Source organism: Drosophila obscura, unplaced genomic scaffold (assembly GCF_018151105.1).
Source record: "Drosophila obscura isolate BZ-5 IFL unplaced genomic scaffold, ASM1815110v1 contig_84, whole genome shotgun sequence".
NCBI lineage: Eukaryota > Metazoa > Arthropoda > Insecta > Diptera > Drosophilidae > Drosophila > Drosophila obscura.
In genome coordinates, this window is record NW_024542877.1 from 404,804 (window position 1) to 416,731 (window position 11,928).

The 11,928-nt window shown below is 43.5% G+C and overlaps 1 protein-coding gene across 1 annotated transcript; it reads right to left on the reverse strand.

The window, feature by feature from the left end:
* Positions 1-560: 560 nt before the first annotated feature.
* On the reverse strand, positions 561-11,414 carry LOC121405219. The gene is made up of 7 exons (XM_041595812.1): positions 11,131-11,414; positions 10,457-10,771; positions 9,786-10,096; positions 6,086-6,373; positions 5,382-5,698; positions 688-966; positions 561-596 (listed from the first exon to the last, which is right to left on the reverse strand). Exons 1-7 carry the CDS (start codon positions 11,412-11,414, stop codon positions 561-563), a joined length of 1,830 nt encoding a protein of 609 aa, XP_041451746.1.
* Between the last annotated feature and the right edge of the window lie 514 nt (positions 11,415-11,928).

Sequence of the window (11,928 nt, forward strand, 5' to 3'; positions counted from 1 at the left end):
TGGAGTGGTGCACCTCCCCCCTGCGCTGGCCATGTGCCTGACCGATCTGAGCGACCAGTTCGCCGGTCTCCCCATTGCTACTGGTGCTGGGATTGGCGCTGCCCAGCACCGCCGCACCCGGCGATTCTTGAGGATGAGGTAATGCCTTCTTGTTGGGTACTGGCCGAGCCAGTGGCGTCTGACCTCGGCGGCTGAGTCCTGCGACGCGAGGCAAAAAATTTCTCTTTGGCTGGCCAGCGGGTGGATGTGAAGCAGGTGCCGGATAGGGCGCAGCCGCAGCAGATCGGGCTGCTGCCATGGTCGGAGGATGGGAATTGCAAGGCAGTAGGCTAGTAGGCGAGTGCCCAATTGAAATAATAGTCAGACTTAAATTTTTTAAAAAAGAGCTAAAAATTTGGTTTACGCTAAGTCAAATAAAAAAAAATAAAATAAAAACTACCGTACGTACAGGTCGAAAACGATCAGAGAAGAATTTCCGAGCCACGGAACGAAGGCTGATGTACCACATCCAATCCCTACGAATGACTCTTCGAATCAATGAAATTAACATATTTTTTTTCTCAAAATGCATTGTTAAGCAAGCTCAATTTCAAGCACTGCATGCGGAAACGAGTCCATACAGTTAGTCAAAAGTGGGCTCTTTTATTCTTATTGTAGTACGGAATTGCACTTTCCATGCAAACTCACTTCCCCCCTGCGCTGGCCATGTGCCTGACCGATCTGAGCGACCAGTTCGCCGGTCTCCCCATTGCTACTGGTGCTGGGATTGGCGCTGCCCAGCACCGCCGCACCCGGCGATTCTTGAGGATGAGGTAATGCCTTCTTGTTGGGTACTGGCCGAGCCAGTGGCGTCTGACCTCGGCGGCTGAGTCCTGCGACGTGAGGCAAAAATTTTCTCTTTGGCTGGCCAGCGGGTGGATGTGAAGCAGGTGCCGGATAAGGGCGCAGCCGCAGCAGATCGGGCTGCTGCCATGGTCGGAGGATGGGAATTGCAAGGCAGTAGGCTAGTAGGCGAGTGCCCAATTGAAATAATAGTCAGACTTAAATTTTTTAAAAAAGAGCTAAAAATTTGGTTTACGCTAAGTCAAATAAAAAAAAATAAAATAAAAACTACCGTACGTACAGGTCGAAAACGATCAGAGAAGAATTTCCGAGCCACGGAACGAAGGCTGATGTACCACATCCAATCCCTACGAATGACTCTTCGAATCAATGAAATTAACATATTTTTTTTCTCAAAATGCATTGTTAAGCAAGCTCAATTTCAAGCACTGCATGCGGAAACGAGTCCATACAGTTAGTCAAAAGTGGGCTGTAAATACGAATTATTAAACAGAGACATCCGTCTCCTTCGATATAACTTTATTCAATGTATTTCTGATATTCTTACAGTTATAGCACTAAGCAAACAACACATAGAGGCGTCAAATCGACTAAAAACTGCCTGCATAAAATTTTTGGACGATTGGCTCCCAGGCCTTCGGTCGGGAGCCGATAGCTTCGGCAGGGCACTCGGCTCTCTCCGGCTTGAGCCGAGAGAGACCGCCTTTGCAGCTGTGTCGAATATAAACCGTGTGCGTGTGTAGCTATACCTGTATGCGTGTTCTCTGACTCATGACGGGATACGAAAGCTAGACGAGCATTGCAAATGCATGTGTGTACTCAGACACGACAAAATATTTATCAATTCTTATTTTCCGAAACCGTCTTTGTTTTGAGTTTTCAGGTTACGTAAATGTGTGTGTGTCATGTATTCTCACATACTGTGCTTGTATGTGACAGAATACATCAACAAAATATGAAGTCTGACGACGGGAATAGGTCCAGGGCCGGATTAGCAGTTGCCTAGGGCCCCCTACGGATAACAGAAAAATTTTGTTGAAAACACAAAACTCCAAATAATGAATAAAAAATATAATAGCCACTGAGAAAAATACAAAATAAAGGAGGACCCCCAAATTGATGGTTGCCCAGGGCCCGGTTGAGGGTTGATCCGACCCTGAATAGGTCGAGTTTGGTTTTAAAGTTGTTAGAGGACACAAATACAGGCATAGTTACACACGCACACGGTTTATATTCGACACAGGTGCAAAGGCGGTCTCTCTCGGCTCAAGCCGGAGAGAGCCGAGTGCCCTGCCGAAGCTATCGGCTCCCGACCGAAGGCCTGGGAGCCAATCGTCCAAAAATTTTATGCAGGCAGTTTTTAGTCGATTTGACGCCTCTATGTGTTGTTTGCTTAGTGGTTATAGCTTAAGCTAAGGCCGCGCAGCTGCGCTGCCAGGAATGCCGGCAGCGGAGCGGCCGCATTTATATGTTTGTTATATATGCCCAGCGCTGTTGATAGCGGGGGGCGCGAGGGGAATATGCACATGCTTGTGTGGATCATATCACTAACCATACAGTATATAGATGTGCCAGTTCATACAACGAAAGGGGCGCAGCTGAGGTTTCTGTCCCAGCACCCCCAGGTCTTCGGCTAGGGTGCTGGGACCATTCGGCTGTGGTGCTGAGACGTTCGGGTCGTGGGCCTGAGACGTTCGGCATTTTTTCGACATGTTCGATTCATGACGAGATGCGAAAGCAAGCTGAGAATTGCAAATGTATGTGTGTAAACAGACACGACAAAATTTTGTATCAATTCTTATTTCCGAAACCGTTTTGAGTTCGTTTCCAGGTTACGTAAATGTGTGTGTGCCATGTATTCACACATACGGCTTGTGTTGGGCTCTACAATTGTTGGCCGCTTGAATTGGTTTTTCGTTTTGTTTTGAGGGCTGATGTGATGTAGCGACCTATTCAGGGCCGGATGACCTAACCGGGCCCTGGGCAATCATCAATCTGGGGCCCTCCTTTATTTTGTATTTTTCTCAGTGGCCATTATATTTTGTATTCATTATTTGGAGTTTTGTTTTTTCAACAAAATTTTTCTGTTATTTCTAGGAGGGCCCTAGGCTAATCCGGCCTGGACCTATTCCCGTCGTAAGACTTCATATTTTCTTGGTGTGTTCTGTCGCTCGACTCGACGCGGGTCGGGTCGAGGCATTGACGAAGCCCTTCATAAAATATTTTTTCGAAAAGCTGTTGTTGCGACGGGCGCGCGGGGTATTTCTTCCATTCTCCTTTCGGCTTGCCTTTGCCTCTGCTTTCGGCTTCGTCAATGCCTCGACCCGACCCGCGTCGAGTCGAGCGACAGAACACACCAAGAAAATATGAAGTCTTACGACGGGAATAGGTCCAGGGCCGGATTAGCAGTTGCCTAGGGCCCTCCCTAGAAATAACAGAAAAATTTTGTTGAAAAAACAAAACTCCAAATAATGAATACAAAATATAATGGCCACTGAGAAAAATACAAAATAAAGGAGGGCCCCAGATTGATGATTGCCCAGGGCCCGGTTGAGGGTTGATCCGGCCCTGAATAGGTCGCTACATCACATCAGCCCTCAAAACAAAACGAAAAACCAATTCAAGCGGCCAACAATTGTAGAGCCCACACACAAGCACAGTATGTGTGAATACATGGCACACACACATTTACGTAACCTGGAAACGAAACTCAAAACGGTTTCGGAAAATAAGAATTGATACAAAATTTTGTCGTGTCTGTTTACACACATACATTTGCAATTCTCAGCTTGCTTTCGCATCTCGTCATGAATCGAACATGTAAAAAGCGAACGTCTCAGGCCCACGACCCGAACGTCTCAGCCCACAGCCAAATGGTCCCAGCACCCTAGCCGAAGACCTGGGGGTGCTGGGACAGAAACCTCAGCTGCGCCCCTTTCGTTGTATGAACTGACACATCTATATACTGTATGGTTAGTGATCATATTCAAGTGCCGTCGGCTATGCTATACATGCCGACGCTGCACTAATGTAGTACCAGGCATATATGTGTGATCGTATTTCGTCGCACTGAATATGCCTGGGAATGTTTATTGCATAAACACTGCAACAAAGTGTTACAGTGTGTTCCCTTTTAAGTACTCTTGGTACAGTGGGTATTGGCTATATATATGCATACTACATCTCCCTCCTTTTGAAAAATAACGTAATATTTATGAAGTTATTTTGTAATTATAATAGATAGATATTTAGGAAAATGTATTTAGAAAAAGAAACATTTTTTTTTTTTTTTTTTTTTTTTTTTAAGCAAATACACATATACATATATCCTATAGCTCAAAGTAAAAAATTTTTTTTTTTTTGTTTAAATTATTTTTTTTTTTTTTTGTTTCATATGTTATAGTAAAAATTAAAAAGATTTGATATATTTCTATGGATATACTTATGTATGGTCATACTAATTCTATCTATGAGTAAAAAAGTTTTAGTCTATCCTTATGGACTGTCTGAGTTTTCTGTTTATTATCGGAGATTGTGACGTTATCTCTTTCTCCGATATTTTCTACTCTATATGGTCCTTTATATTTATAGTCTAACTTGTGACCAGTTTCATTTTTTAATAAAACCTGGTCTCCTATTTTTAGTTCAAAATCTAAACTACTAGCGTCGTACCTAATTTTTTGTTTTTGTTTGCCATCTTCTAACATGATTCTGGCTCTTTTATATGCTATTTCTAATCTATATTTGCTTTCTTTAGCATAATCTTCTATATTATATATAGGTTCTATATTATCTATGCTATTAAAATGTATTGGTAAGTTTGAAGTCTTACCGAAAACTAATTCATATGGACAATAATCATGTGCCATATAGGGGGTTGTGTTGAAGCAATATACGAAGTATTGTAGCCATACATCCCAATCTGTTTTGTCAATTGAGATGTATGAGCGTATGAACTCATTAAAAGTTCTGTGGCTTCGCTCCACGGCTCCTACAGTCTGGTGATGATGGGCAGTGGATGTTATATTTTGAATATTTAAGTTTTTACATAAATCTTCAATTATTGAATTTTTGTATTCCGTTCCCATGTCCGTAATGAACGTCTTCATTGGACCGTACTTTAGAATAAAATCTTCAAATATAGCTTTAGCTACTGTTTTTGCACTTTTGTTATTGATTGGTATGGCTACAAGGTATTTTGTCAAATCACAGATTAAAGTGACTGCATATTCGTTTCCTTGTTCTGATTTAGGAAGTGGACCGATCGTATCCACAATTACCCTATCAAACGCCATTTGTGGTGTTTCAGTTATAGTCAATGGGGTCTTGGTATGTTTGGTTGTTTTGGACTTTTGGCATTTGGGACACTTTCTCACATAATTTGTAATTTGACGTGTCATGTTTTTCCAATAATAATGCCTTCTTATTTTCGCTAATGTTTTAGCTATACCTGTGTGACCTCCTTGGATTGGATCATCATGGAATGTATTCTTTTATTCTTATTGTAGTACGGAATTGCACTTTCCATGCAAACTCACTTCCCCCCTGCGCTGGCCATGTGCCTGACCGATCTGAGCGACCAGTTCGCCGGTCTCCCCATTGCTACTGGTGCTGGGATTGGCGCTGCCCAGCACCGCCGCACCCGGCGATTCTTGAGGATGAGGTAATGCCTTCTTGTTGGGTACTGGCCGAGCCAGTGGCGTCTGACCTCGGCGGCTGAGTCCTGCGACGCGAGGCAAAAAATTTCTCTTTGGCTGGCCAGCGGGTGGATGTGAAGCAGGTGCCGGATAGGGCGCAGCCGCAGCAGATCGGGCTGCTGCCATGGTCGGAGGATGGGAATTGCGAAGGCAGTAGGCTAGTAGGCGAGTGCCCAATTGAAATAATAGTCAGACTTAAATTTTTTAAAAAAGAGCTAAAAATTTGGTTTACGCTAAGTCAAATAAAAAAAAATAAAATAAAAACTACCGTACGTACAGGTCGAAAACGATCAGAGAAGAATTTCCGAGCCACGGAACGAAGGCTGATGTACCACATCCAATCCCTACGAATGACTCTTCGAATCAATGAAATTAACATATTTTTTTTCTCAAAATGCATTGTTAAGCAAGCTCAATTTCAAGCACTGCATGCGGAAACGAGTCCATACAGTTAGTCAAAAGTGGGCTCTTTTATTCTTATTGTAGTACGGAATTGCACTTTCCATGCAAACTCACTTCCCCCCTGCGCTGGCCATGTGCCTGACCGATCTGAGCGACCAGTTCGCCGGTCTCCCCATTGCTACTGGTGCTGGGATTGGCGCTGCCCAGCACCGCCGCACCCGGCGATTCTTGAGGATGAGGTAATGCCTTCTTGTTGGGTACTGGCCGAGCCAGTGGCGTCTGACCTCGGCGGCTGAGTCCTGCGACGCGAGGCAAAAAATTTCTCTTTGGCTGGCCAGCGGGTGGATGTGAAGCAGGTGCCGGATAGGGGCGCAGCCGCAGCAGATCGGGCTGCTGCCATGGTCGGAGGATGGGAATTGCAAGGCAGTAGGCTAGTAGGCGAGTGCCCAATTGAAATAATAGTCAGACTTAAATTTTTAAAAAAAGAGCTAAAAATTTGGTTTACGCTAAGTCAAATAAAAAAAAATAAAATAAAAACTACCGTACGTACAGGTCGAAAACGATCAGAGAAGAATTTCCGAGCCACGGAACGAAGGCTGATGTACCACATCCAATCCCTACGAATGACTCTTCGAATCAATGAAATTAACATATTTTTTTTTCGAAATGCATTGTTAAGCAAGCTCAATTTCAAGCACTGCATGCGGAAACGAGTCCATACAGTTAGTCAAAAGTGGGCTGTAAATACGAATTATTAAACAGAGACATCCGTCTCCTTCCTCGATATAACTTTATTCAATGTATTTCTGATATTCTTACAGTTATAGCTTAAGCTAAGGCCGCGCAGCTGCGCTGCCAGGAATGCCGGCAGCGGAGCGGCCGCATTATATGTTTGTTATATATGCCCAGCGCTGTTGATAGCGGGGGCGCGAGGAGAGGCACATGCTTGTGTGGATCATATCACTAACCATACAGTATATAGATGTGCCAGTTCATACAACGAAAGGGGCGCAGCTAGGGTCCCAGCACCCCCAGGTCTCGGCTAGGGTGCTGGGACCATTCGGCTGTGGTGCTGAGACGTTGGGTCGTGGGCCTGAGACGTTCGGCATTTTTTCGACATGTTCGATTCATGACGGATGCGAAAGCAAGCTGAGAATTGCAAGTATGTGTGTAAACAGACACGACAAAATTTTGTATCAATTCTTATTTTCCGAAACCGTTTTGAGTTTCGTTTCCAGGTTACGTAAATGTGTGTGTGCCATGTATTCACATACTGTGCTTGTGTGTGGGCTCTACAATTGTTGGCCGCTTGAATTGGTTTTTCGTTTTGTTTTGAGGGCTGATGTGATGTAGCGACCTATCAGGGCCGGATAAGCCTCAACCGGGCCCTGGGCAATCATCAATTGGGGCCCTCCTTTATTTGTATTTTTCTCAGTGGCCATTATATTTTGTATTCATTATTTGGAGTTTTGTTTTTTCAACAAAATTTTTCTGTTATTTCTAGGAGGGCCCTAGGCAACTGCTAATCCGGCCCTGGACCTATTCCCGTCGTAAGACTTCATATTTTCTTGGTGTGTTCTGTCGCTCGACTCGACGCGGGTCGGGTCGAGGCATTGACGAAGCCCTTCATAAAATATTTTTTCGAAAAGCTGTTGTTGCGACGGGCGCGCGGGGTATTTCTTCCATTCTCCTTTCGGCTTGCCTTTGCCTCTGCTTTCGGCTTCGTCAATGCCTCGACCCGACCCGCGTCGAGTCGAGCGACAGAACACACCAAGAAAATATGAAGTCTTACGACGGGAATAGATCCAGCCGGATTATAGTTGCCTGGCCCTCCTAGAAATAACAGAAAAATTTTGTTGAAAAAACAAAACTCCAAATAATGAATACAAAATATAATGGCCACTGAGAAAAATACAAAATAAAGGAGGGCCCCAGATTGATGATTGCCCAGGCCCGTTGAAGGTTGATCCGGCCCTAATAGTCGCTACATCACATCAGCCCTCAAAACAAAACGAAAAACCAATTAAGCGGCCAACAATTGTAAGCCCACATACAAGCACAGTGTGTGAACATGGCACACACACATTTACGTAACCTGGAAACGAAACTCAAAACGGTTTCGGAAAATAAGAATTGATACAAAATTTTGTCGTGTCTGTTTACACATATACATTTGCAATCTAGCTTGCTTTATCGAAAACGCTACTTCAGCCACCAATTTGCTGAATGGCCAGCACCCCAGCCGGGGTGGACCGGCCCTCTGTATGAACTGCAATACTGTATGGTCAGTGTGAACATTCAAGTGCCGTCGCTAGTCTACATGCCGACGCTGACTAATGTAGTACCAGGCATATATGTGTGATCGTATTTCGTCGCACTGAATATGCCTGGGAATGCTTTATTCATAAACACTGCAACAAAGTGTTACAGTGTGTTCCCTTTTAAGTATTCTTGGTACAGTGGGTATTGGCTATATATATCATACTACATCTCCTCTTTTGAAAAATAACGTAATATTTATGAAGTGGTAATTATAATAGATAGATATTTAGGAAAATGTATTTAGAAAAAGAAACATTTTTTTTTTTTTTTTTTTTTTTTTTTTAAGCAAATACACATATACATATATCCTATAGCTCAAAGTAAAAAATTTTTTTTTTTTTTTGTTTAAATTATTATTTTTTTTTTTTTTGTTTCATATGTTATAGTAAAAATTAAAAAGATTTGATATATTTCTATGGATATACTTATGTATGGTCATACTAATTCTATCTATGAGTAAAAAAGTTTTAGTCTATCCCTTATGGACTGTCTAGGTTTTCTGTTTATTATCGGAGATTGTGACGTTATCTCTTTCTCCGATATTTCCTATCTTATATGGTCCTTTATATTTATAGTCTAACTTGTGACCAGTTTCATTTTTTTAATAAAACCTGGTCTCCTATTTTAGTTCAAAATCTAAACTACTAGCGTCGTACCTAATTTTTTGTTTTTGTTTGCCATCTTCTAACATGATTCTGGCTCTTTTATATGCTATTTCTAATCTATATTTGCTTTCTTTAGCATAATCTTCTATATTATATATAGGTTCTATATTATCTATGCTATTAAAATGTATTGGTAAGTTTGAAGTCTTACCGAAAACTAATTCAGTATGGACAATAATCATGTGCCATATAGGGGGTTGTGTTGAAGCAATATACGAAGTATTGTAGCCATACATCCCAATCTGTTTTGTCAATTGAGATGTATGAGCGTATAATCATTAAAAGTTCTGTGGCTTCGCTCCACGGCTCCTACAGTCTGGTGATGATGGGCAGTGGATGTTATATTTTGAATATTTAAGTTTTTACATAAATCTTCAATTATTGAATTTTTGTATTCCGTTCCCATGTCCGTAATGAACGTCTTCATTGGACCGTACTTTAAAATAAAATCTTCAAATATAGCTTTAGCTACTGTTTTTGCACTTTTGTTATTGATTGGTATGGCTACAAGGTATTTTGTCAAATCACAGATTAAAGTGACTGCATATTCGTTTCCTTGTTCTGATTTAGGAAGTGGACCGATCGTATCCACAATTACCCTATCAAACGCCATTTGTGGTGTTTCAGTTATAGTCAATGGGGTCTTGGTATGTTTGGTTGTTTTGGACTTTTGGCATTTGGGACACTTTCTCACATAATTTGTAATTTGACGTGTCATGTTTTTCCAATAATAATGCCTTCTTATTTTCGCTAATGTTTTAGCTATACCTGTGTGACCTCCTTGGATTGGATCATCATGGAATGTATTCTTTTATTTTTATTGTAGTACGGAATTGCACTTTCCATGCAAACTCACTCCCCCTGCGCTGGCCATGTGCCTGACCGATCTGAGCGACCAGTTCGCCGGTCTCCCCATTGGTTACTGGTGCTGGGATTGGCGCTGCCCAGCACCGCCGCACCCGGCGATTCTTGAGGATGAGGTAATGCCTTCTTGTTGGGTACTGGCCGAGCCAGTGGCGTCTGACCTCGGCGGCTGAGTCCTGCGACGGGCAAAAATTTCTCTTTGGCTGGCCAGGGGTGGATGTGAAGCAGGTGCCGGATAGGGCGCAGCCGCAGCAGATCGGGCTGCTGCCATGGTCGGAGGATGGGAATTGCAAGGGCAGTAGGCTGAGCAGGCGAGTGCCCAATTGAAATAATAGTCAGACTTAAATTTTTTAAAAAAGAGCTAAAAATTTGGTTTACGCTAAGTCAAATAAAAAAAAAATAAAATAAAAACTACCGTACGTACAGGTCGAAAACGATCAGAGAAGAATTTCCGAGCCACGAAACGAAGGCTGATGTACCACATCCAATCCCTACGAATGACTCTTCGAATCAATGAAATTAACATATTTTTTTTCTCAAAATGCATTGTTAAGCAAGCTCAATTTCAAGCACTGCATGCGGAAACGAGTCCATACAGTTAGTCAAAAGTGGGCTCTTTTATTCTTATTGTAGTACGGAATTGCACTTTCCATGCAAACTCACTTCCCCCTGCGCTGGCCATGTGCCTGACCGATCTGAGCGACCAGTTCGCCGGTCTCCCCATTGCTACTGGTGCTGGGATTGGCGCTGCCCAGCACCGCCGCACCCGGCGATTCTTGAGGATGAGGTAATGCCTTCTTGTTGGGTACTGGCCGAGCCAGTGGCGTCTGACCTCGGCGGCTGAGTCCTGCGACGCGAGGCAAAAAATTTCTCTTTGGCTGGCCAGCGGGTGGATGTGAAGCAGGTGCCGGATAGGGCGCAGCCTCAGCAGATCGGGCTGCTGCCATGGTCGGAGGATGGGAATTGCAAGGCAGTAGGCTAGTAGGCGAGTGCCCAATTGAAATAATAGTCAGACTTAAATTTTTTAAAAAAGAGCTAAAAATTTGGTTTACGCTAAGTCAAATAAAAAAAAAATAAAATAAAAACTACCGTACGTACAGGTCGAAAACGATCAGAGAAGAATTTCCGAGCCACGGAACGAAGGCTGATGTACCACATCCAATCCCTACGAATGACTCTTCGAATCAATGAAATTAACATATTTTTTTTCTCAAAATGCATTGTTAAGCAAGCTCAATTTCAAGCACTGCATGCGGAAACGAGTCCATACAGTTAGTCAAAAGTGGGCTCTTTTATTCTTATTGTAGTACGGAATTGCACTTTCCATGCAAACTCACTTCCCCCTGCGCTGGCCATGTGCCTGACCGATCTGAGCGACCAGTTCGCCGGTCTCCCCATTGCTACTGGTGCTGGGATTGGCGCTGCCCAGCACCGCCGCACCCGGCGATTCTTGAGGATGAGGTAATGCCTTCTTGTTGGGTACTGGCCGAGCCAGTGGCGTCTGACCTCGGCGGCTGAGTCCTGCGACGCGAGGCAAAAAATTTCTCTTTGGCTGGCCAGCGGGTGGATGTGAAGCAGGTGCCGGATAGGGCGCAGCCGCAGCAGATCGGGCTGCTGCCATGGTCGGAGGATGGGAATTGCAAGGCAGTAGGCTAGTAGGCGAGTGCCCAATTGAAATAATAGTCAGACTTAAATTTTTTTTAAAAGAGCTAAAAATTTGGTTTACGCTAAGTCAAATAAAAAAAAATAAAATAAAAACTACCGTACGTACAGGTCGAAAACGATCAGAGAAGAATTTCCGAGCCACGGAACGAAGGCTGATGTACCACATCCAATCCCTACGAATGACTCTTCGAATTAATGAAATTAACATATTTTTTTTCTCAAAATGCATTGTTAAGCAAGCTCAATTTCAAGCACTGCATGCGGAAACGAGTCCATACAGTTAGTCAAAAGTGGGCTCTTTTATTCTTATTGTAGTACGGAATTGCACTTTCCATGCAAACTCACTTCCCCCCTGCGCTGGCCATGTGCCTGACCGATCTGAGCGACCAGTTCGCCGGTCTCCCCATTGCTACTGGTGCTGGGATTGGCGCTGCCCAGCACCGCCGCACCCGGCGATTCTTGAGGATGAG